Source organism: Sitophilus oryzae, unplaced genomic scaffold (genome assembly GCF_002938485.1).
Source record: "Sitophilus oryzae breed Bouriz unplaced genomic scaffold, Soryzae_2.0 scaffold_1582_pilon_pilon, whole genome shotgun sequence".
In the NCBI taxonomy this organism is placed as follows: domain Eukaryota; kingdom Metazoa; phylum Arthropoda; class Insecta; order Coleoptera; family Curculionidae; genus Sitophilus; species Sitophilus oryzae.
This window is the reverse complement of record NW_022146261.1, coordinates 2,764,932-2,790,066: the sequence shown is the minus strand read 5'-3', so window position 1 is coordinate 2,790,066 and position 25,135 is coordinate 2,764,932. Positions and strand designations below refer to the sequence as shown.

At 33.9% G+C, this 25,135-nt stretch overlaps 1 protein-coding gene across 2 annotated transcripts in view; it reads left to right on the top strand.

Annotated features, from left to right (window-relative positions):
- The window catches only part of LOC115879647 (polyhomeotic-proximal chromatin protein-like), a 70,669-nt gene that overhangs the window by 20,546 nt on the left and 24,988 nt on the right, over positions 1–25,135 (top strand). For both annotated transcript variants that reach the window (XM_030896548.1, XM_030896547.1), the window contains 9 exons: positions 5,773–5,972; positions 6,596–6,742; positions 6,817–7,074; positions 11,420–11,566; positions 11,616–11,823; positions 18,239–18,411; positions 18,554–18,687; positions 22,151–22,401; positions 23,090–23,295. In XM_030896548.1, the coding sequence (XP_030752408.1) occupies positions 5,773–5,972; positions 6,596–6,742; positions 6,817–7,074; positions 11,420–11,566; positions 11,616–11,823; positions 18,239–18,411; positions 18,554–18,687; positions 22,151–22,401; positions 23,090–23,295 (1,724 nt within the window). The remainder of the gene's footprint in view (positions 1–5,772; positions 5,973–6,595; positions 6,743–6,816; positions 7,075–11,419; positions 11,567–11,615; positions 11,824–18,238; positions 18,412–18,553; positions 18,688–22,150; positions 22,402–23,089; positions 23,296–25,135) is intronic.

Here is a 25,135-nt window from a genome sequence, read left to right as displayed (position 1 = left end):
ACCCAAAGCAACTTCAAAATTATAACCAATCACTACGTTGGATTAAGGCGACGAGCGCGACGATGTCGATTTTTGTTGTGGAAGCGGAACTATCTACACCTAACCTTAAAAAAATCTGTACAGTACTGTCACAGAACCAATTGCCAATTGGATAGGTATTTTTTCTGTTGTATTTACTGTGTAAAGCGAAAAGAAGATGCATAGGAAAAAAGTATATAAATACTCTACAACTTTTTATAGAAAAAAGCAAAAAGTATTTAGAAGAAAGTCAGCGAGCAAGTCAGTGTCCGAAAAATGAAGTGGAAATAACGAGTTTAGGTTCGTCATCCATATCCTCGCAATCATGTATCGAACGAACGTCCACTTCAATTTTGAAAAGTAATAGTGCTACTAGTGGTAGCTGATCATGAATGGATACTATAAAAATAAATAACAGTACACTTGAAGCCCATACAACAGAGGAATACTGTGAGAATAATGATCCTCCAGAAGAGCAGTCACCTGAAGTTCAGTTTCAGCATAAATTGAAGAGAATATTAGATTTTAATTTTCAAATGAGTGGTAAAATCAACAATATTTCCTATACGGCTTTTTTAACAATAAATAAATAGAAATACTGATCTAATATCTAATGTCAGCGATCTTATTAACGAGTATGTGACCACCACCACCAAAGAATCCCAGCGGTGCGATTCTGTAAACATATTTCCTGTCTAGTGACTCATCAATCGTATACAAATAGCATAGGCTAGACAGGAAATTTCTTGCTACGGAGCTTACAGAATCCCACTGCAGCTTTCTTCTTTATTTTATTGTTCCTAGGTAAAAAAGAGCACTGTAAGAAGTAATTTTCTTATTTACCTCCTAGATGTCGGTAGGGTTCAGAGGTCCTATTTCGTCAAAGAAGGTGTCAATTTTTGAACCAAAGGTTGTCATAGGTGACCCAAAGGTCGGTTACCGCACCTTATGCACTATATTGGTCCTCCGCCATTTTAATACGATTTATCTGTTCGTGCGTTGTGGACGAATCGAATAAAATATCAGAAACCACAAAATACTGCGAATTTCGTTAAAAAACTGTATCTGTTAGGGTTGTAAGCTAATTTTCCTGATATATCTCGTATATTTGTCTTAAAATTAAAAAAAAAGAAGTTAGGTTAACCAAGTAAACTATAATTTTAAAATTAAAACTAGGAAATAAAAAAGGGGTTTTGCCATATTTCGAAGTATCATGGTCACTTTTAACAGTAAACTAATCTTTGTTGATGAATTTCGATTGCCGATATCTCAAAACTTTGCAGATTTGTCCAAGTTAAATTCACCTAGTTATAATAGAGCATAATATATTCCATTTCTAATTCATACATCATCAGCCATCACCAAGTTAATCGAAATCAATGTTTTGGTGTCCCCATGGTTGAATATAGTAATATTTGACAACGAATATTTTTAACTCTAACCTCAAAATATCGCGAATCGGCATGAAAAACAACTTTTAGCACACGACGTACTACGTCGCCTCAAACAACGTCGCCAACGTTGGCGACGTTGTAGCGACCCTAAAAACATCCACCATTTTGGTGCAAATATGGGTCGCTTAGACGTCGCTTCGACGTTATCCGGCAACGTTGGGTTGCTCCTGGCGACGTTGTGATTACGTTGATCAACGTAATTTTGCTACTTGGGTACGCAGTTACAAGAACCTAAATGAGACCACTACCGCCAGTCAGATAGTCCGCACGCTGGCAAAGAGATCGAATGAAATAACGTAAACAGTCATCCTCCTCCTTCCTATTACTCTATAAGAGTATGGTGACATTATGATATCGCATTTATTGTGTCTCTCCATATTGTTCTGTCTTGCGCAGCAGTACTGGCCTCGTGCAGACTATGACCTATTATCGTCTTCATTTGGTCCACCCAACGTTTTGGAGATCTCCCTCTAGAACGTTCCCCGTTCACTTTTCTCTCCACAATTAGTTTTTCTAGGCCATTGGTGTTCCGGGATATGTGACCAAAGTATCTTAAGTATGATTGATTTATTGATATCGACAGTCTAGATTCGATATTCAGTTGTTCGAGTATTGAAATGTTTGTACGGTGAGCTGTGTACGGTATTCGCAGCATCCGTCTATAACACCACATTTCAAAAGCATCGATTTTACGTTTCATTGCCAACTTCAATGTCCAGGTCTCTGAGGCATAAGTGGCAATGGGGAAAATTAAGACTCTAGTACTCTGAGTTTGTTGCTAATTGAAATGGCTGAATCTTTCCATATTTAATTGAGTTTAGTCATGGAATTACGTGTTATACACAGTTCTCTTGATTTCTGCGTCACATCCTCCTTTGTTTGATATCAAGGAGCCGAGATATATAATATATTGATCTACAACTTCGAAACCTGCTATTTCTGTTGTATTTGTGTGTTCTCGATCGATAATCATTCTTTTTTTTTATTTAGTTTTAACCCATATCTCTCGCTGACCACCTCTATAATTTGTGCATAATGGATTTTAATTCATCATCTGCGTACCTTAAATTCGTTATTTGTTTACCGCCTATAATGATACCGCCGTTCTAGTCTTCCATAAATTCGCCACATATATTGAAGAGTAAGGGAGATAAAATGCATCCCTGGCGCACTCCCGCCTCCAAGTCAAATGCATCTGAAATGGTGTTATTTACTCTTACTTTTCCTCTGCTGTTCTCGTACAGACCTCGGATCAGCTGAATAAGGTATTGAGGAACTCCCATGTTTTCTAGTACAGACCAAAGTTTGTTCCACTTAATACAATCGAATGCTCTGTTGTAGTCCACGAAACACAGACGAGTCGGGATGTTAAACTCATACTCTTTCTCGATAATTTGTCGGACGTTTAATATGTGCTCTTTACTACCTTTGCCGGGCATGAAACCTGTTTACTCTTCGGATATTTCTTTTAGAATAAAGTATTTTAGACGGCTATTGATAATGTGTAGCAGTACTTTGCTAGTGTGATTAATAAGCGCTATCGTTCTATAATTAGCGCAGTCAGTAGGGCAGCCTTTCTTGAAAAGTGGTATAAACAGTGATTCGCACCATTCTAACGGCCATCTACCAGATTCCCATATAATAGAGCACAGATGATCTCTGTACCTAGCTCTCCCATCGCCTTTATAATTTCGCCTGTAATATTATCCACACCAGGTGCTTTTGAGTTATTTATTTTTTTTCTATTTCTTCATTATGGCTGGTTCTTTTTCTATATTAAGTGCGAGTGTATGCGAATTAGCTGGTTCAATGTTTCTATACAAGGTGTCCCAGAAATGAGTGCAAATATTTTAACTGGTAGTATAGTTCAACCCCAGAAACACGCCTATGAGGTTTTTTTGCGAAAAAAAAATGTTGAAAATTTAAAACTTTTCTTGACATTTTCCGGGAAATTTGAAAAAACTTTTTAGTGCCACTTGTTTATTCACCTGAGATTTCTCTACGGTGTATCTAAACCTCGCAGTGTTGCAACCTCCTATGTTATCCACATTCTACATTTATAAATTTATAGACATAATATATTTCTACTCAAAAAAATAGGAATGTTAAATTTAATCTTTTATCAGTGCTTATTGTTAATAATTATAGAAAAAAAACACATTAATTATTTTTGTACTTACCCCTTCAATGAAACTTAACAAAAACCACCGAAAATTAACTAAAACATTACGTTTATGACGTTTACGAAAATCTTTGTTATGCTGCAAAATAACTTTATTTTCGAATAAATTTAATAAAATGATTCATCATATTATTCACAATCAGGTCACAAAAAAGAAATTCCTAAAATGTTTATCGTAATTTAAAATTCAATATCAGCCCCACGAATAATCGATTCATTTTTGTTTTGTTTGTTTTCTTTCATGTTTCTCGGTTTTATTTGAACCACTGATTTACAAAAAACCTTGAAAAGCGAACTTTACTTTGAATACCTTTCTGAATGAATAAATGTTGAGAATTATTGTCTCTATCGCCACTTTACGAACTACTTTCAATCTAAGAAAATAGATGTTTCACTCAACAATTTTAAATACGTATTTTGTTTTTTCACTATTTTTTCGATCTATTTTGACAATTCCATTGACAGCACAACCGTCGACCAAGAGTGCCGCGTGTGAACTGGTACTGGTCGGACTGGTCCTTTGAGGAGCCATGCTGCGCCGTCGTGGCGGGCTTGCGTCAGACGACGATGTTAAGCAACTTTGCCGTAGTTACAACAATTTCAAATTCAAGACATTCGAAGCAATCAAATTCGTATTAAATTTTAAAAATAAAACCGAAAAACGTGAAAGAAAACTAACAAAACAAAAATGAATTGATTATTCGTCGGGCTGTTTTCGATATATTGAATTCTGAGTTACGATAAATAAACATTTTAGAAATTTCTTTTTTCCTATCAATAATTATTATTTGTGTTTTGTTAGTTTTCTTTCATGTTTTTCGGTTTTATTTTTAAAATTTAATAAGAATTTGATTGCTTCGAGTGTCTTGAATTTGAAATTCTTGAAACTACGGCAACCTCGCATGACGCAAGCTCGACACGGCAGCGCGACAAAGGAGCACTCAGGAGCAGTTACCAGTGATGCGCGGCTCTCTTGGCAGGCGCCGGCGGTTGGTCTGTCGATGGAATTGTTGAAATACATCGAAAAAATAGCGAAAAAACAAAATACGTATTTAAAATTGTTGAGTGAAACATGTATTTTCTCAGATTGAAAGTAGTTCGTAAAGTGGCGGTAAGAGACAATAATTCTCAACATTTATTCATTCAGAAATGTATTCAAAATAATATGTGCTTTTCAAGATGTTTTGTAAATCAGTGGTTCAAATTGTGATGAAGCCTATATGAAAATAATGTGTTAAAAATGGGGACTGTTATTTTAGCAGATATTTATAATAGCATGTACAAGTAAAGCAGCACAGTGAAGTGTATTTTAGTTAAGTGTGTATCGAAAAAGAGAACTGTCACACTTACATCGATCTGTCATAAGTATCTTTTTTAATGTTGGGTAAGTTTTTTAATTTAACTTTTTTAACTTTTAAACATTTAACTGTTAATTTATTTTATGTAATAATATCACTATCTTAAAAATGTAATGCATCTCTGCAAACTCCTCAGGTGTTGTGATTTTATGACTTACTTTTAAACATGTACTTTCTTGTCCATATGGCAACACAGTACGTCGAATTAACTGAAATCCGGGCTTGATCCGGGTAATTAGATGTAGTTGGCGATATCTGCAGGCGCGGGCGGTTCTCAAAATGTTGCGATTATTTTTTTAAAGTTTCAAAGTTAAATAACTCGGTTATTTTCAATTTATTTTAAAAATGGTAAAGAGAAAATATGTTTATTTTGACCAGATCTACCACCCCTTAAAATATCTGCACTCATTTCTGGGACACCCTGTATAGCTTCTCACAATATTATTTCCATACTTCAGCTATACCTTCTGGATTTGTCACCGTCTCATTTTTATTATTTCTTATTATCTGTGTCCGTGGTTTAAAATCCCGAGCGAGGTACCTAATCTTGTCATATAGCTCACGCATTTTATTATTGTTTGCATGATCTTCCAACTCTTTACATATTCTTCCAATGTGATCATTTTTGCCCTTTCGACATGCGTAACAGTAGCCAGTAGCGGTAGTAAACAGTAACTCACCTAAAATTCTTTCAAGCGTCGCTGCGTCCCGTACCGCTACGTTTTAAAACACTGCAATAATTAAATATTTATTTGTTTAGGTCAGCAATGTTTACAAACAGCCACGAACATGGGCCCCCCACAACAACAACATACAACTCCGATGCACCAACAGCAAGGTCAACAGGTTCAGATTCAAACCCAAGGTGGTCAAGTTTTAGCAACTGCGCACACTGGCAGTACTACTATAACAACAATGGCACCTCTTCAACAAAGTCAGCAAGCTACTCATCCACAACAAGTAAGTAATATTTATTTAGAGAGTGTTATATATAGTACGAGAGCTAGCAACGTCGGAAAAACAAGTATTTTAAGACGTCTGGCTCTTTGATATATCTTTTACTATGTGCTCTCTAGAACAGCATGCGGCCCGTCTGGCTGCCGGTAAACGTTGCGTTCCCTACTACGCATTGAAAGAATATCCTATATTTTTATTAGTCCTTTAAATTCTAGTATTGAATATAAATCGAACATGTCTCCATAGCGCAGTGCGTAACAAATATTTAATACATTATTATCAGAATATAAACGAAAATAAATTAAAAAAGTCTTTGCCCTGACCCGGATTCGAACTCTGAATCATCGGTTCGTGGTCGGAAACTCTACGCACTGCGCTATGGAGACATGTTCCATTTATATTCAATACTAAAATTTATAGGACTAAATTAAAAAAAATATAGTATCATCTTCTGATGTGCAGTAGCGAACGCAACGGGTATCGGCAGCCAGACGGGCCGCATGCTGTTCCAGAGAGCATAGTAAAAGATATATCAAAGAGCCAGACGTCTTAAAATACCATCTCGAAAACGTTGCTAGCTCTCAAACTAATAGCTTTTGGTAATGATTCTTAATTTGATATATTAGGTTGACTGGAGCCACGGACGAGTTCAAGTTATACAGCAACCTACCCAAAATCCGATGTACTTACAACAACTTTACAACCCACAAGGGCAGCTTTTAATGCCTGGAAATATTGCGCTGCATCCAAGCATAAATCCCCAGCAAATTCAGGTTTGTTTTTCGTTCTAACGTTTTTCGTTGTTTTGATCCTAGCTGTTTCATTTGGTTATCAAAATTTATTACAGGTTATTACAAAACCTTTCCAAGGAAATCAGTTAGCTGGCCCTCACATGATTGCAGCTACTCAGGGTAAACAAGTACTGCAGGGCAGTCAGGCAGCTACCTTTCCGGGATATGCAACTATACCAACGATTCCAACTACACAGAATCAGCAAACCCTTGTTTTTAGTCATGTTATTAGCTCACAACCAAATATATTACCAAACCATTCAACACAGGGAAACCCTCAGGTGACCCAACAAAAACCTCAAGAAATGCATAAGGTTAGTAGATTGTGTATATTCTATAGGCTTGGTGCATTTCAACCAATTCCGACAGCAGCGCACTCTACTGCAGAAATCAGAAATTAGCAATATATATGTAGTTTACGCCGCCGTCGCGTAATGTCGAACGCATTAAAATAATTAGTAGTGGGAACTATCGAATGAATACTATCGAAACATTCGATAGTTGCAATTCATTCGAATAATTCGATAGCTAATAAGAAAACATTCGTTGAAAACTATTCAAATAAAAATTATCGAATAGATGCGTCATCTGCCTTGAAATATTGTATTCTAGTAATTCGGCAGCAAAAATCATTCATTTATAAAATTCATTCATTTATGAAATTCATTTATTCGTCAGGATCGATTATAATAAAATATAAACTGGATTTTAGTTGTCGCCCGGCGACGTAGGTTTCTTTCCGAGAAACCCGACAGCAATGCTATGAAAGAAGCCGGCATCTTTGATTTTTTGCGGAGTCATATAAAGATAATGACACAAATTTTTTTTTATTGAGGTGCTAGTATTTACACAGAAAATACATTATGAAGGGGCTGTTTCCATATATTGGTATTAGTTGATATTAGCAAAGAATATTATTGTTTGGCTTTAGTTAGTTAGGGATAGTATGTCTATATATTTTGCATTTTTTTATTAATATTCTGTTGTTACACTGCAATAATACTTGTTATTTTGGATGTAGGAAAATTATTTTTAATGTTTTTAAGCAAAGACTGGTTTAATAAAAAATAATAACAGTAATAATTTGTTATACCTATTGACAACAAAATTTAAAATAATTTAATATAAACATTTTTTTTACGTAGTAGCAAAATATAAACAACAAATTAGATGTCAAAATTATTTATATTAGATCCTATTTAAAAATAATATAGTCTTTAATTTTTTTGGCAACGTTTTGGTTTATTAAATAATAATAATTACAGAACTAATTTGTTATGTTCTAAGCATGCAGTGTAATGGAAGGAAAATATAAATAAAAAATTAGAAATCAAAATTATTTATATTAGATACCTTATATTACTATTTAAAAATAATATTTACTTTTACTGGCATTTACTTTAAAAAATAAATGAAATATTTCTTCGCAAAAAACTACATGTAAGAGAATTAGCATAAACAAAATACAAACATCGTTAGCTTTTTTTTTTAATTGGCACGTGTAAAACTTTCAATTTAATTTTCTCATCCCATAGTTTGAATTCGATAACTATTTACTTAACCACATTACTTAAATATGATTATTAAGTTCAACTAATTCATATTATTAAAACATCTAAAATACAAATATGTATTTTTAAAATTAATTCTAAGTTCATCTCATCTCTCTTAAAAATTGCTACTTCTCAAAATTTCCCATTAAAAAATAGACCATATAAAATAAAATAATTGAAAGATCGGGCCACGGAAAATCACACAAATTTTCGGAAAATTTTTGACCACCTGCACACGCACACAGTCGTCAATTAAAAAAAACTACTATTTTAGTATTTTCAATATTTTAATAAACGCAAAAATAGCACAGTATTTATAAGGCGAAGTTATAAAAATTTGGAAGAACTAATAATGCACTCACGCACACAAAAATCAAACGAATACTAAATTTCATTTATCAAAAGCATTCGATAGTCGTGGCTCAACGATAACCATTTAGTCGCACGGCGAGGTTGTCACATATGCTTTAGTATACAAATGAATGAATGATTTTATTCGAATAAAACCATTCGATAGTTGAAATCATTCATTCAGTAACCATTCGATAGTCTAATTCATTCGATAGTTCCCATCGCTAAAAATAATATTGAAATCAGAGTTTTGTCATAATATTTAAGTATTTTAGTTTTTTGCTAGTACAGTTATTGAGACTATAAAACACTCAGGTACGAGGTTTATGTGTGTACCTAACGCTGTTTCGAGTAGTAAAAAAATAAGTGAAAAAGAATTCGAACTAGGCGTCTTGTTGCGTTGTGACAATTTCAAATGTTAATAAAATTGACCCAAAAAAATGTTAACGCGTAACGGAGAGCGTAATTAAGGCATTATTAAGTGCAACAACATTCAATAACTCAACTTTCCCGGATATTCAACTCTCCCGAAACAACACTTTATAGCTTCATAGTTTCTCACACCGATTTGATCAAAAACGAAAATGAATTCAAGCGGTTCGACGAAACAAGTGAGTAAACAAAGTGAGACATATACTATGAGAAGGATGAAATATAATTTGCAATATTCTAAAATTATAATTATTAAGTACCTTAAAAAATTTCGTTATAGCCAAAATAGCTCCAATTATGCCTCACTAGCGAAACCGGTGATAAAACTATGCTCGCTACCGTAGTTGAACTTATCTAAAAAAAATTTAACTGGAATAATAAATTATAATGCAAGTTAGGCCTTCTGAAGATATCAAAATATTTATCTTTTTATTTTTTTATTTAGAATTTCCACAAATTATACTTTCTAACACTTTTAGAATAATTATATACTAATTTTTTCTTTACTCGCCATTTAAACCCCTGTATTTGTAGTTATTCGTTATTTACGATATTCTCGTGCGGTGGCAGCACCGGCGGAGAATGCACCAAGCCTATAAAACTTTGAATAAGAAGACTAAGGAAGGAGCATAATGCTATCCATGTACTCATGCATGGTGGGCGGAAAAAGCGGCATAAAAGCACTCTAGGGTGGGGATCCTTGACAGTTCTGTTTGACGATGCATTTGACACATTTGAATTTGATTTGAAATTTTGTGGATTTGTCAGTCTTTACGGAGCTTATTTTATGTTATTTATTATTTATTCTACTATTGATAGTTGTATAAAGGTAGCAAATCTAGATGGAAATTGTGGCAGAACTTAAATTAACAGTGACACTATCGCGATTTATCGAAAAAGACTCTAAAATAGTTGGTTGTGTAGCGTGCGGTAGATCTCGGCAAAAATTGAGTGAAATAATGGAACAACTTTTCGCTAGTAAGTGACTATATAATATACATACGTGTAGTAAACCGATCATTTATGAAATTCACTTAAATTAACTAAATTATATATTTTTCTTGCATTTTAGCTTTTATTTATTACTTGTCAAAGATTAGATGTCAAATAATTTAGATACGTTAATTTTACTTACTTGCTTCAGTAGCATATCGGATGTTTGTGGTAATAAATACTTATTATAACTTATCTATTTTTATTAGAATTATATATTTTTATAATAATTTTAATAACTACCAACATTTATTCACAACGTAAAATAAAACAACAAATTATTGAGTCTACCCCACGTCTACCCTACATCATAGTTTTACATTTTTTAAATAAAATTAGAACGACACTGATAAACCGGAATTTAAGTCGGCCATATTTGAGGCCTATCGCGGTGTACCTAAGATTTTTGATATGCTCCTTCCTTAGTTTTCTTATTCAAAGCTATAAAATAATTCTACTTCTTATGTTGAATAAAACATTTTGGCATAGATAAATGAAACAAGTTTAGATTGAAAAGTGCCCATAAGGACAATGTAAACACTATTTGGCGCTATTCTTGCAACGGTCGCGACCCAAAACTTTTGAAAATTTCGGAGCGGTTCGGCTTTTTCCGGAATTATATCGCCAAATATTGTTTATTCAAATTTATTATTATTTTCGTTTAATTTTATAAATAAAATACAGTGTGTTGCATACAAGAAACTTTATTTTATATAAGGACGCATGTATGAAATACCTATGAAACATTGGAAACCGACGTTATGCCACGATCCACGATGGTTTTTGCAGTTTACAGTTCTCAGCACAGCTTTTTAAGTTTTTAATGCCACTTTTTCACAATTATTACCGGTTGGAGTAAATAAAACTTGAATTAAACTCACAAGATAGCAATAATTACTTTGAAAATGGACGCTATAAACACTTTTCGGAATTTCTTTAGTGAGAGCGGTTTAGATTTGAAAGATTATTATGATTTTTGAAGATTCTGACTTTGACAAGAGAAAATTATTTCGGTTTTTGTTTGCCGTTGTTCTTAGCGACCGCTATAGCAGCGCCAGATCGCGTATAACGGTCGCGACCCAAAATAATTTCGCGACCTAAAATTTTTACGGGCTTTCCAATCTAAACTTGTTGCATTTATCTATGCATTTTGCATTACACTCTTGCTATGGAACAACAGCACGACATAGTTTCCAATTTTTTAAATAATTGCTGATAAAATTAATGTTAATTTAAATTTTCGACAATCTCTAAATGAATTAAAATTTAATTATTAAAGTAACAGCCCGTAAAAATAATTTGTAATCTTATAAACCATGTATATGTGTAGGTTATGGGTGGCCAAAAAGTACAAATGCAAAAAGTCGCTAGCAGTACAGGGGCCGTGGCTCAAACGCAACAGCAAGGCCAATGCGTTCAAGTGTCACAAGCCATGATAGGAACGCAACCTACCGCACAAATAATCAGTCCTATACAAGTAATTTTTTTGTTATTTAATATGACAATATTTAACACTAATATTTTAGCCTGGAAGCCAACAAATGCAGTTCACAAATGGGTTACCCTGGCAGTTTACTAACGGATTGCCCCAAGTATGGGCAACAAATGGTATACAGTCTCAAGCTTTGTTGGCACCCAATCCTATATTTATTAGAGGTACACAATCGGATGGTACTCCCGGAATGTTCATTCAACAGAATCCACAGACCGCGACCATTCAGACTCAACAAAATCGTAAGTTTTGAAATAAATCTAATAATATTACTATATCTATTTAATTAATAAATTTAAAATCTCAAATAATAGAATAAATTATTTGAATCCTGCTAATAAAGAATAATGTATGCAATATAGAGAAGGTAATATCAAAAATAAAAAGGTAATGGCGAACGATTTAAATTGAGCAAGGTTCAATAGGTAATCGGTATTTTATAAAATTGAGTAATAGTATCTCAGAATAGTATACTAGATTTTACCCTAGATCATATATTATACTTGTGTTTTCTCAGAGAAAACGGTCTTTTAATAAAAATTCTAATTATGACAACTGCTTTTTTATTCTGTCTAAAAATTCTAACAATGCTTGAACTTCAAAAAAATAGGTAAAAGGTAAACATAATACAATGTGAATCCAAACTCTTTAAATCTCAACATTTTCTCCCGGGCGTGAAGCTGCTTCTTCAGTCTTCACCCATTTCCAAACATTCAACAATACAGATTTTAGTGAGAGGTCGGCAGTAAGTCCCAGTTTTAGTTTTTATATCGGCTACTCGTACCTTTCCATCGTGTTCCGGATATACTTTTTCTACCCGTCCCAGCGGCCAATTGTTTCTAGGTAATTTATCGTCCATCAAAATAACAAGGTCACCTATTTTTAGATTTTTGTTTTCTTGGAACCATTTCGTTCGTTTGGTAAGTGTTGGAATGTATTCTTTTATCCATCTGGTCCAAAAATGTTCTGTAATTTTTTGAGAAATCCTCCACTGTTTTCTAATATTCCCATCTTCATCGATAAATAATCCTGGCGGTTTGACTATGCTTGATGAGCCTATAAGAAAGTGGTTTGGGGTGATACTTAATGGATCTTCCGCGCTCGATGATACATATGTTAAAGGACGGCTATTTACAATGTGTTCGGCTTCGCACATTAATGTTTCCAAAACTTCTGGTCTTGGTGATTGTTCTCTCAGTGTAATTTTTAAAGCGGACTTGACTGACTTGACCATTCTCTCCCACGCGCCTCCAATGTGGGGACTGGCAGGTGGTATAAAGCTCCATTCGATTTCCTCTGCTAATAAATGTCTCTCTATTTTGTCATAATCTATTTCCTTCAGAGCGCTTTTTAGTTCTTTAGCAGCAGAATGGAAATTCCCACCATTGTCACATAAAATCATTTTAAGTTGAGCCCTACGTGAAATAAAACGTCTGAGGGCTAATAATGTAGAATCGGTATTAAGTGTCTCTGTCAATTCAATATGGATTGCTCTTACTGACAAACAAGTGAAGAGCATACCATATCTTTTTTCTCTTCTTCTCCCGATGCTAACATTATATGGGCCAAACATATCTATACCCGTATATGTAAAGGGTCTTTGTGTCATTGGTTTTTCTAGCCTAAATTCTGGAATTTGTCCCATTTGCGGAATTCTTGGCTTAGCCTTTCTTATGGCACATAAGGCACAATTTCTTATTACGTTTTTTATTGTTTTTCTTGCTTGTAATATCCAGAATTTTTGTCTAATTTCATTTAACGTAATTCCTACTCCTCCATGTCCAGTTCTTCTATGGTACATCAAAATTAATAATTTGGTTGCTAAATGCTTATTGCTTAAAATGATTGGGTTTTTTGTTTCTTCTGGTAGTTCTACAGCCTTGTTAATTCTTCCATTCATACAGATGAGTCCATTCTTCAACGTTGGTGTAAGTTGATAGTGAATTTACAATATTTTTAGTTTCTAGATCTAATATCTCTTTCTGAAAACTATCTGTCTGAATTTTCCTAATCCACAAACTCTCTGCTTTTTCTATATCTTGTCTGGATATTTTGGTGTCTTTTCTTCTTTTTGCAATTCTAAAATCTATAAAAACGTAAATTATTGCGGTGCTTCGTATGAGTTTTGTCCAAAAAGAAAACTTTCTCATATCTGGTAGAAAATCTAATGAAACTTTTTGATTAACCAGAATTAATTCTTCATTTTCTCCTGATTCAGAAATAGATTCACATTTTTGTTCTAGGTTTAAGCTATTCCAGTCTACATCCTGTAGATATAGAAAATCCGGACCTTTATGCCATCTTTCATTCAGGTTTAACTTGAGTGTTTCTTCATCTCTGGTTGCTTCATCTGCTACATTCAATTTAGTTGATATCCAGTGCCAATTTTTTGTACTAGTTTTTTCTTGAATTTCTCCTACACGATTTGCGATAAATGTTCCCAGTATTCTTGCCTCAGATTTTATCCATGACAAAACTATTTGAGAATCGGTCCAAAAATGTGTAGAATCGATTTTTATGCTATGTTTTTTCTTTATGATTTCAGCTAATCTACATGAAACTAAAGCAGTTTGAAGTTCCAAACGTGGTATTGATATTGGCTTTAATGGCGCTACCTGTGTTTTTGACATTACTAAAGATACCTGTATGCCATTATTGTATTCAAATCTAAAGTAGCCAACACCTCCAAAGGCTTTTCCACTTGCATCTGAAAACATATGTAGCTGAACTGTGTAGCACGCAGCAAGACAATAACACCTTGGAATTCTAAGCTGATAAATTTGTTCTAAATTCTCCAGCCATTTTTTCCACTTAATTTTCATTTGCTAGTCTGTCTTCAGGCCAATTTTCCAGATCATTTACAAATGAATCTGTACAACTGGAATTCCCTTCACTTCTTCTTCTATTGCTGACCTCTTCCAAGAGTAGCTCGTTTATCTTGTGTTGTTGTTCTGTCCGTATTTTTCCTAGTTTCGTTCGTTGAGCAATAAGTTCATTTTTCTCATCTAGAAGCGATATTTGCGCGGTAAGAAGCTCATCTTCCTTACTTATTTTTTTAACTCCTCGTCCGCCTGTTTTAACGCCTCTAACCTCTTACTACTAACTGTACTAGATAAAATAGAATGTTTAGAATGGGACTTACCCTTGGTCTTGGACACCTCGCTGACTGCTTGGCTTGTTACTCTGCTAGCTTGATTTCTTGCCCTTGATGCACTGGTAGTTCCCTTCACAGTAGCCTCAGCGTCCCCGACGGTTTCGGAAATTCCTGCCTGTTGTATCCCATCATCTACATTCTCGTTATCACCATCCATTGCCCTGCGTTCCTTTGACTTGCTTCTGGTAATTATTCCTTCCATGCTGCTCAATGCTCGAAGACCATAAAATGTTGTGTTTTCTCAGAGAAAACGGTCTTTTAATAAAAATTCTAATTATGAGACCGGTTTTTTTTGCTGTCTAAAAATTCTAACAATGCTTGAACTTCAAAAAAATAGGTAAAAGGTAAACATAATACAATGTGAATCCAAACTCTTTAAATCTCAACAATACTTACGTTGATAAGTAAATCACTATATGGAAACTGTCGCAGACATATCCACGACTTCCATTTATCATCTGTTTTTTTGTTACACACGCAGTGCTTCTATTCTATCTATCTTTGTTGAGGACCTTTCGTCCGCGTGCCAAATTTGAACATTAATTTTAAAAATTTAATTTGTAAATTATTTATATTTGAACAATAAATTGAATGTTTACTGTCACAAAAATTAAATTATATAAAAATACATTTAGCCACTCCGTACGAATATCAATATTCTTAGGAAATCTAACCAGAAAGTATGCATGTGGCTTCATATAAATAAAAGAACAACTGAATACTTTACTTGCCTATGAAAAGATAATTCGGGAACCTTTATATTAGAACTTTCACGCACTAAACACTTTCTAGTAATTTTTACGAGTATTTAGAAAGTCCAACGAAAAAAAAAATAGAAATATAAATGCACAAACTTAAAATTAACTTCTTTAAATTAACTGAACACACTTGCGATCTTGGCTATATAAAAGCGGTCGATAAAAGAATAATTAATACAATTTTTAAAATAAAAACGTAAAAAACAGGCGTCGTTGCACAATGGAAATAAGATTACGACATATGATTATGATAATATGATGACAATGAATAATTGGTTTTTTGTATAATTTGAACTTTCTAAACCGTATAAAATTGTGATTATTTTGGAAATACGTGCAACTTTTAATGCGCATGCGCAAACTAAGGTCCTCGAGAGACTAAGAGAAAGACAAACCTATTGAACGTTTCATAAGTGCAATAAAAAAGGTTTGAATATGGCATGTCGTGATGTTGGAGACATATTTTTTAATGCTAAACTTATATATAAGTATATATTATGATCTAGGGATTTTACTAGATTTCATTATGGTAACAGTATAATTCCCCTAGATGATATGAAGTATATAGGGTGATTAACGGCGATGATACGTTGACGTTTATGGAGAACCGGTGATATTTTTTTTTTGAAAATTTGGATTTTTACATCAAGGCACCTGCTCCATCTATCTAAAATATTTTCAGCATGTTGCCGCAACATTTGAAAAGTGTAAGACTGTGCACACACGCGAAAAAAGCGGAAGTGTCTCGAACTGGGAACGAATCTCCCTCCCCTCTACTTCCTACGTAAATAATAGTGGGTCCACGAACCGGTCGATGGGCATAGATAATATATTATTAATATATTGTATAAAATTGCATTGAAGGATATATCATGTTTCTATACCTAAATCTTTCGTTTTTTTTAAGTAGAGCTATTTAAAAATTAATAAGTAAAGTGTAATAATTGAAATTGATACTTATAAAGTTTGAATATTTGTCATGGCGACGATTTTCTTTAAAGGAAACAATAATTATTATCTTTTAAATGAAAGCAATTCTATTTGTAACTCCATTTTTTAAATAATATACATAGGCTTGAATTTAAAATAGCAATGATTTGAACGATTTTATAACAAACGGAAATAATTATTTTTTTAACACCCTGTTTGATATCCAATCGGTTGATGATAGACTGGATATGACGACTTTCCTTAACCGATAAACCAAATTTCATCTTTCAATATGCCGGTTTTAATCAATGCATCAGTGACGAAACAATACAAGATCTAATAACACCCGAGACCAAATTGTTACCACTTGTCTCCAAACAGTGCCGTGCCAGAAGGGTAATATAAAAAATGCAGAATTAAATAAAAATTGGAATTTTAATTGTTTCACAAATATTTCTTTTTCGGACGGTTGTTGCGAAATTTAATTTGTTACGTACTGTTATGCTTATTAGACTTATTTGGTAATTAATAATATTTATTTATATTTTTGATAAATTTTTCGCCTACGCTTATGAAGGTTGCTTTTTCTTTGACGTATAAAACGTTCACAAACAGTACAAAACTAGTATGGACTGTATGTTAGAACATATCATAGTATAATATCAGAAAAATAATTATTAAGGGCCCGTCCAGACGAGCGACTCAGTAGCGCTACTGCGTGGCGCCACAGAGTGGCTCCCATTGTTTTGTTATTATATCCCACATATCTTCAAGAAGGCGTTCAGACGGGCGATTTTGTGTCGCGAGATAGCGCGTCCGTGGCGATCGGTCGCCGGTCCCCGCCACGAATCGCGACCACCGGTCGCGTGTCCTCCTCCAGACGGGCCATTTTAAATTAGTCAGCATCCCGCTTCACTACTGGGTATACATTATTCAATAAAAACTGGCTTGCTACACAGATCGATTTGTGTGGCACCGTCCATGTGTCCACCGTGTGGCGCACCACAGTGGCCAGAATATGCCACTTAGCAGCGTTTCAGCGTGGCGCCACTGAGTCGCTCGTCTGGACGGGCCCTAAGAAAGCGTTAAAATGTTCAGTGCAGAAAATTAACTGTTTTAAACGTAATTCCTGGCTCTGTCTCTTATTGTTGCGGCTTTTACACTTGAAATGCTGAACAAATCACCATTGTAATAAAGTTTATACAAAGTTCACCACACACAACAAAATATTAATAATTATTGCTAAATTTGGCACTGGTGCCAATTCCATTGTCTCCAAAAAAATGGCGTCTAACAGCCCGTATATGCGCGTTACGCGTCCTTGTATTCTTTAATTATTGCAATGCATATTCAAGATTTTGTTTTTGGCAATTTTACATGTTTTATTTATTTTTTCTTGAAAACTATTAGAGATTGGTATAGGTTAGTATAATTGAAAAATTATGTTTTAAGAAAGTAGTATCGAAAACATGTAATAATATACCGGATGTTTCATTTAAAATAACAAAGATGCTACCACTTTTAATATGAAGCAGCAACACTGTAATGCTAAAAATAATTTAGACCGATGGAGCAGGAGGCCAAAAATCAAAATTAAAAAAAACATATAAGCGGTTCTTCACAAACGTCTACCGTGCCATGGCCGTGAATCACCCTATATAGTGTATATGATCTAGGATAATCATTTTTCCCTTTCTTTTAGGGAATTTTTAGGGATTTTTTGGAACAATTTTGCTTTTGTATTTTATTTTGTTTGTACTTTTAAAACGTTGAAATTTTTCTCGTGTGTGACGTGAAAATAAACTATTTTTTAAGAAACAATCGCCACGCAAGGAACTGTCCAACAAGTGAATAAAACTCGACCAGTTAATGAAAATATTCAACCTAAACAAACGACAAACAGACCATTAAATATTTTACCGTCCAACGCTGCTGCCATTAGACCTGCAAGTTCAGTATCTACTCAAACAATAGGAGCTCAGACGCCTGTAAGTTTAAATTTGACAGTCAAATAAAATAAATCCATTTATTTTCGATAGAGTATTATACTGCATGAGATATCTATGTTTCAATACTACAAGGTAATTTTATCGGCTGATAATAATTATTTCAAATCAGATTTTTTTGCAGGCATCAATGGGAAATAAACCAGGTGGCAAAATTAGAACGAAAGCACCACAAATTCGATCGCCAGCGCCTAAAGCTGATGCTGCAAATCAAACACAAATGAAGTACAATCTTCAACATCACATTGTAGGAAATAAGTATGTATTTAGGGAGGTTATAAATTTAGAGATATATTAAACTGAGCATTCTGATAATTATACCAACATACAACCATCATAAAATAAACGTCGTCAGAGTTGGCTTGCCATGAAGATCGCTGTCATTATACATTTAATCGTTGATTAAAAGAATTGAGAAGATACGCAACCTAATGGGCGTATCAATCGTGACAAGGCTGATTTGATTTCCCCTTACGTTTCAAGTGCGGTACGCTGGAGCCGCCACTCGTTCTGCGGCCAACGCATAAAGGTTGTCGCCCACTTGACCGCGGCGCGACTCCGTCAAGAAGTCGGAAGACTTCTCTAGCAACTTTTTTCCGTCTCCCGCGTTTCGGCGCGTGGCAGTGTGCGTACTCACAACGGAAATAATTTTCATATCGAGTCTATTCAGTTGGCTTTTTGACTAGGAACTAGTGATACGTATCAATGGTAGAAATGTATTTTTAAAGGTAAATTAGGCAAACAGATTTTCATAAAGGAATATGATTTTTTTAGTCTTCCCTCACTAGAGACAGATGGACGAATTGTTTTTCTATCAAAGCTTTAATATAATTGAGGGGTGTAGAAGCAAAACCGGCAATCTCCACTTCTTGACAAAAATGACAATCCCCATATAAAACAACACAATCCTATAGATATCTTGAGGATATCCACCAAGGATATAGTAAATATCTTAGGGATATCCAAAAACCAGAGGAGGATATTTATGGGATATCCAAGTGGGACAAAAAAAGTCATCTTCAAGACATCCCTAGGCAAGCCTTTTACGATTATTTGGGATATTTCTAGGATAATACAAGGATGATGTTGGGAGCATTATAGAATATTTTTAGGACATTATATAATTCTGAAAAAATATGATGAGTAGAGATACCCGGTGTTTTGCTTCTAAAACCCTCAATTGAAGAGTTCGTAAAATGTTTTCTTTATATTTTGTAATACTGGAAAGAATGCTCTTACCTTTTATTAAATCTGGAAAAAGATGGTAAAATTCTCCAAACTTCTTTCTTTTTTGTTAATCTTATGAGTCCAACCTTTCCTTTTCTTCTCACCTGCTCTTCTCTTCATCTGTTAGAAGAGCACAAAATACGCTTTCGTTCGCACTTGAACTCATTGCTTTAAAAACTAAACTACAGTAAGTAAAAAGCACTTCGACTAACTAAATAGCATTTCGCGTTTCAAAAGCGCGCTATAGTGGGCGCAGTCCCTTCGCAGCCGGAAAAAATTCTCTTCCCAGCGCCGCGCCGTGTTCTAGTGTGCGACAACCTTAAAGCGCTTATTTTCTCTAATTCGGCTAGCGAAGGCATGTCGAAGACGGTGTGGAACTGAAAGCCACAGTGTTGCCATTAAAATGTGTAATCTGTAATACGTTTGGGGACGAAAATATCTGTGGATGAAAAATCCGCGTTTTGCATTGAAAATTTGTTCGTGTTAAACATAGAATAAACAACAAAAATAAAAATTCTTTTATATGTATTGAATATTTCGTACGATCGAAAAAAGTCGTTAGTTGACTTGGAAATGACGATTATTGACATTTACCATAATATTTTACATATATGAATCGATCTTTCCCTCAAAAAAATCCTTTATGGGTATTTATTTAACTTGATATAATGTAATTTTAAGTTAGCTTGATATAATGTCATTTTAACAGAACGTCAACGGTTTCTTGTAGACGCATCTGTTTTAAAAAAGTAAAGTGTTCTCGAATAGTTGAATTTAAATATTTTAAATAGTTTTTTTCTTTATTCTTTGTATTTTTTTCCTTCCGACGACGGAAAGATATAAACTTTCCGAAACGTTAAGCATTTTTTCTTTGTTAGGCACATTTGTATAACTGTAAACATAACTTCTGACAAGCAGTGTCCGTTTAGGTTTAACGCCAGAAGTGTTTACAAAAAATAACTATTATTTTGTAGATTTTCCTGCAACGCAGTGGCGAAATACCCATAAAGGATTTTTTTGGGGAGATGAAGCCGCCACATAGGTATAGACATTTTTTACAATAGCGATCTTTATTTCCAAGCCAACTCTGACGCCGGCCGTTCTTTGTTTTATGATATAATATTATATTAAATTATTTAATGATGGAAAATCCGTATATTAACATACTGTACCCAAAATCCGCAAATTTACGGATTAATCCGTAGTTCTGGGTTAAACACCGTCTCCGGCAACCACCCAATCTGTCGACTGAAAGCAGAACTACGGTACAGTATTCTTTATCCGCTGCCCGAGTATCATGACGCAGCGGCGCAGACCTAAACTAAATCGCTGACTTTATAGTTTAATCGCCAGCTACATCTCGGACATCTTTTGTGTCACGAAATGGACCATAAGGTTGCGCATATTCTTATTTCTTTTATCAACGATTTAATATTAAATGTTGAATGTCATCGATTACTCACTTCCACGACAACTTGATGCCGTTCTGCTTCTCATACGGTATAGTAATATATCTAACTTTGCTCACTTCGTATTCATAACGTAACTATCCTATCTAATTAAAGCATATTATTATCTCACGATAATTTGTCAACGAGAATTCGTTATTTTTACTTTGTAATATGAAAAAATAGTGTAACTCTAAAGAGGACTAGTCTGGGAGCTTTAGCAATTAGACCATTAAATAATAGAAAATAAAAAAAAATGCTATATTATTTTTTCGCGCTATCTGTTAGGATTGCATTAGTAGCCTCTAAAAAGTTTTAGCTAAAAAAATTGAAATTTGAATATCAAATGCCTTTTTTAAGTCTGAATACGACAATTCTTTACCGAAATATAGTCTAGTCAAATTGTATTTTTTTGGAGAAACTTTTGGGGTAATTTTGATTTAATTTGTTCGTTATGTTTTTTGTGGGGCGCTGAATCCGAATTTGATGTTAACAACATTGAAAAAAATGCAAAAAACATATTTACATAATTTTTGCGTTTTTTTGCTTACAACTCCAAAAATTTAAATTTTTCAGAAATTATACCTCTATGCAAAATAAAAGTAGACAAAATTACCTACAAATTCAGTTCTTTATAGTTTTCCTCAGACAATGAGATTAGGCTCTAGCGCTGGTTCAAGATAAGCGTATTTTGAGCTATCGCTTCAAAATCGATATTTTTCATCGAAAACCGTATGAATACAAATTCATCCATAAAAAACTTAAGTTGCATCAAAAAAACTTGAAAAAGACTACCTACTGTTATAATATTACATTCATAGAACATCTAAATTTATAATATCGTTGTTTACAGTCCTCCTGTCCTCCTGCATTAACAATTTCTTATTCGATTTTTATTCTCCAGCTTTGGAGATAGACCATTTCTAATACTATTTTTTTTCTATATACTATAATATATTGAATTACGGTTTTTTGAACTTATAAAACTAAATTAATTTATTTTTGATTATTTGTTTTATTTGATTAAATAAGGTTTGTTTTGACAGAATGCTTGTAATGAATACTTCGACTGGCATGACCACAACTATGGCTCCGGGTTCACCTATGACCCCTGAAAAAGTACAACAGCTTGCAAATCAACAAAATAAATCCCAAGGTCAGGTAACCAATACTCAACAATTTGTTACAATGGCACAACAACAAGCAATTCAACAACAACAACAACAACAAGCCTTACAGCAATATCAGCTACAGCAAGGACAACAATCTCAGCAGATTCAATCTAAACCAATGATGAGTAAGGTTTTGCGAATAACTTCAACTTAGAAACTTATAGCGAATATCACTGGTAAATTAAGTTTTGCCCCTGACTGTACTACTAATTTCTTGACTTGCTAATGACTAGTTCGCTGTAAATGGTGTTTGATAACTGAACCAAGGAAACACAAGGCAAGAAATCACAAGCGTAAACAATTGCCAAATTTGCTAATGGTTTTTCAAAATTTTTCAAGCGGCGCACTGATTTACCAGTGGTATTTGCATTATTCATTTGTTACACTTTAACAGGTATTGCAACTTATTATAAAATTCGATAGAAAATTTGTTTCAAGATATGAATAAGCTTCTATAATATTTTTTATACAAAAAAAATGTCTGACATTTTTGGTATGAACTAAAAAGAGTTGTGTTAATAATGCCTATCATTACAAAGTAAATAATTTTCGATGTTTGTTATTTAATGTGTTATTAATGAATAGAAATGTATATATTATAAATAAAGCATAGTTTATTTTTATTAAAATTTGGTTTCATAATTTGACATCTGGTGTCATCTGTCGTTGTTATGCTGAAGTTTAGGGTAAAAATATAGTCGACACGAAATTATATTGCAATTTTGTTGCCAAATGATTATTTATATATAAGATCCCACGGTATATTTACCATTCATTACTATTCTAACTATTTTCCAACTATTTTTGATACAGTTCAGACCATTCAAGGCATACCACAGCAACAATTGCAAATAACGAATGATAGACCTATAATGCCTGTTGTGTCTATGTCCACTCAATCAAACGCGCAACAAGTTCAGCAGCAAATTCAGGGAACCATACAGCAAAATATTCCCCTACAACAAAATCAATCGGTTACCCAGCAGACTATGCAAGTGAATATGCAGCAATTACATTCAGTAAGTAGATTTATTTAATATCTAATATTTATTTTAATTAAACTGCTACTTATTTAACTTTGCATTTAGCAGTAACGCTTTAGTCACTCAGCTAACATATACATGTGTAGTTTGCAAAATTGCGAGGGATATATCGTCCCTTACTACACTCACTGGCACGAAAATCGGGCACCTTAAAATTTTGATGTATTTTAGAGTTTAGTATATTTTGTTCTACTGGGCCGATTTTGATGATTTTTTAACCAATATGTAGCTAAATTATTTGACTTTTTAATATCTCTTTCTAAATTAAAAATGAAAGTTTCCATCTGTCAATTATACGAGGGAAAACAAAATGTTGATTTTTTGGTGGAAATTTGAAACACCTGTGGAATACGTTAAGGCAACAAGGAATTTACAAATCATTTTATCATCTAGCTACATCCTTTCTCGATAGATTTACTTTTTGGTTCGTCTCAATAGCTTTAGTTTTGAAGATATTCACTTTTCAAGAAGACATTAACATTTTTTCGTAATTTTTACATTAAAACCGTGCCTTTGCTTTTGGTCCTAGTCAACAGACTTAGTAAGTTGTGGTCTCGAAGGCGTATTTCCATAATATACCATGTAGAGAGCATAGGGTATCTAAACCCCGCCCCCAAGCTTAGTTCAGCAGTGAAGATGTCTCTAGCGCGGTATAGAATGGAATAGGATAATGCGGCCAAATGCGGTATAATATGGAGTCGACTTCTCAGCGTTACAACGTGATATAAGCCACTTGAGCATTCTTAGTCGCAAAATGTAAGAAGTGCATTTTGTATTGAATTAGCCAATTACCGTTGCAAAATGTAAAGAAGCATCAGGATGGATTAAGTATGTTGGAGATTATGTTAAATAATATAAGAGACCTAAAGTAAAATTTTCGATATGAACAGTGACTCAGCTTCACAAGAGTCAACAGCTTGCTGTTCACCAAAAAACATTGCTGTAAGTAGCGCTACATGCTTTATTGAAAACAAATATGGAAAGGATACTGGGTTTATTTAACATGACAGAAAGATAGATGCCAGAAATGCTTAAAGATGCTAGAAATATTAATACGGTCTAATCATATTGCCACAGAACAGCAGTTATAAACATTTCTTACAAATACTACAATATATTGTAAAAGAAGCAATTATATTAAAGTACCACATCATCGAAAAAAAACGGCGTCAGCGATGGCTATGAAATGAAGATCGCTGTCATTTTATATGTAAAATTATATGGGAAATGTCAACGATCGTCATTTCCAAGCCAACTGGACTCCATTTTTTCTCGATCATACGGTACAATCAAGAGCTTTATCCAGAAGAATTTATGGTTCGAGCTCGCAAAAAAAGACAATCAGGAGGGCTATCAGAAGAGAACAGACTAAAAATGAAAAAATAGTGCTTGCGTAAATATATTACCAAATATGTTCCAAATGCCAAAGGACATTAGTATTTTAATGCTTTAAGCTAAACATAGGCAGTTTGACAGGAAATAGCAATGTTAATTAGGATAGGATTTTTTTAGTGTCTTATATTTTAAAGAAATTAATATAATATACATCTATACTAATATACATGTTAACATATGATAAAAATTACATCATGACAACAGGGTGGCCGAGCGAGATCAGCATGCGCAAGGATGCTCTAGATGGCTCGGGAGAGGCCTGGGCAAGGCATCGCGAACGCGCCGGCTCCGCGCCAGTACGAGCGCACCAGAGTACCAGTCAATATTAGAATAGCACAAGCTGTATGACGTAATAATAAAAGTGGTTTATCTGGTTGATTGTTTTATTTAAGGGTTAAAATAATCTAAAGTTAACATACAT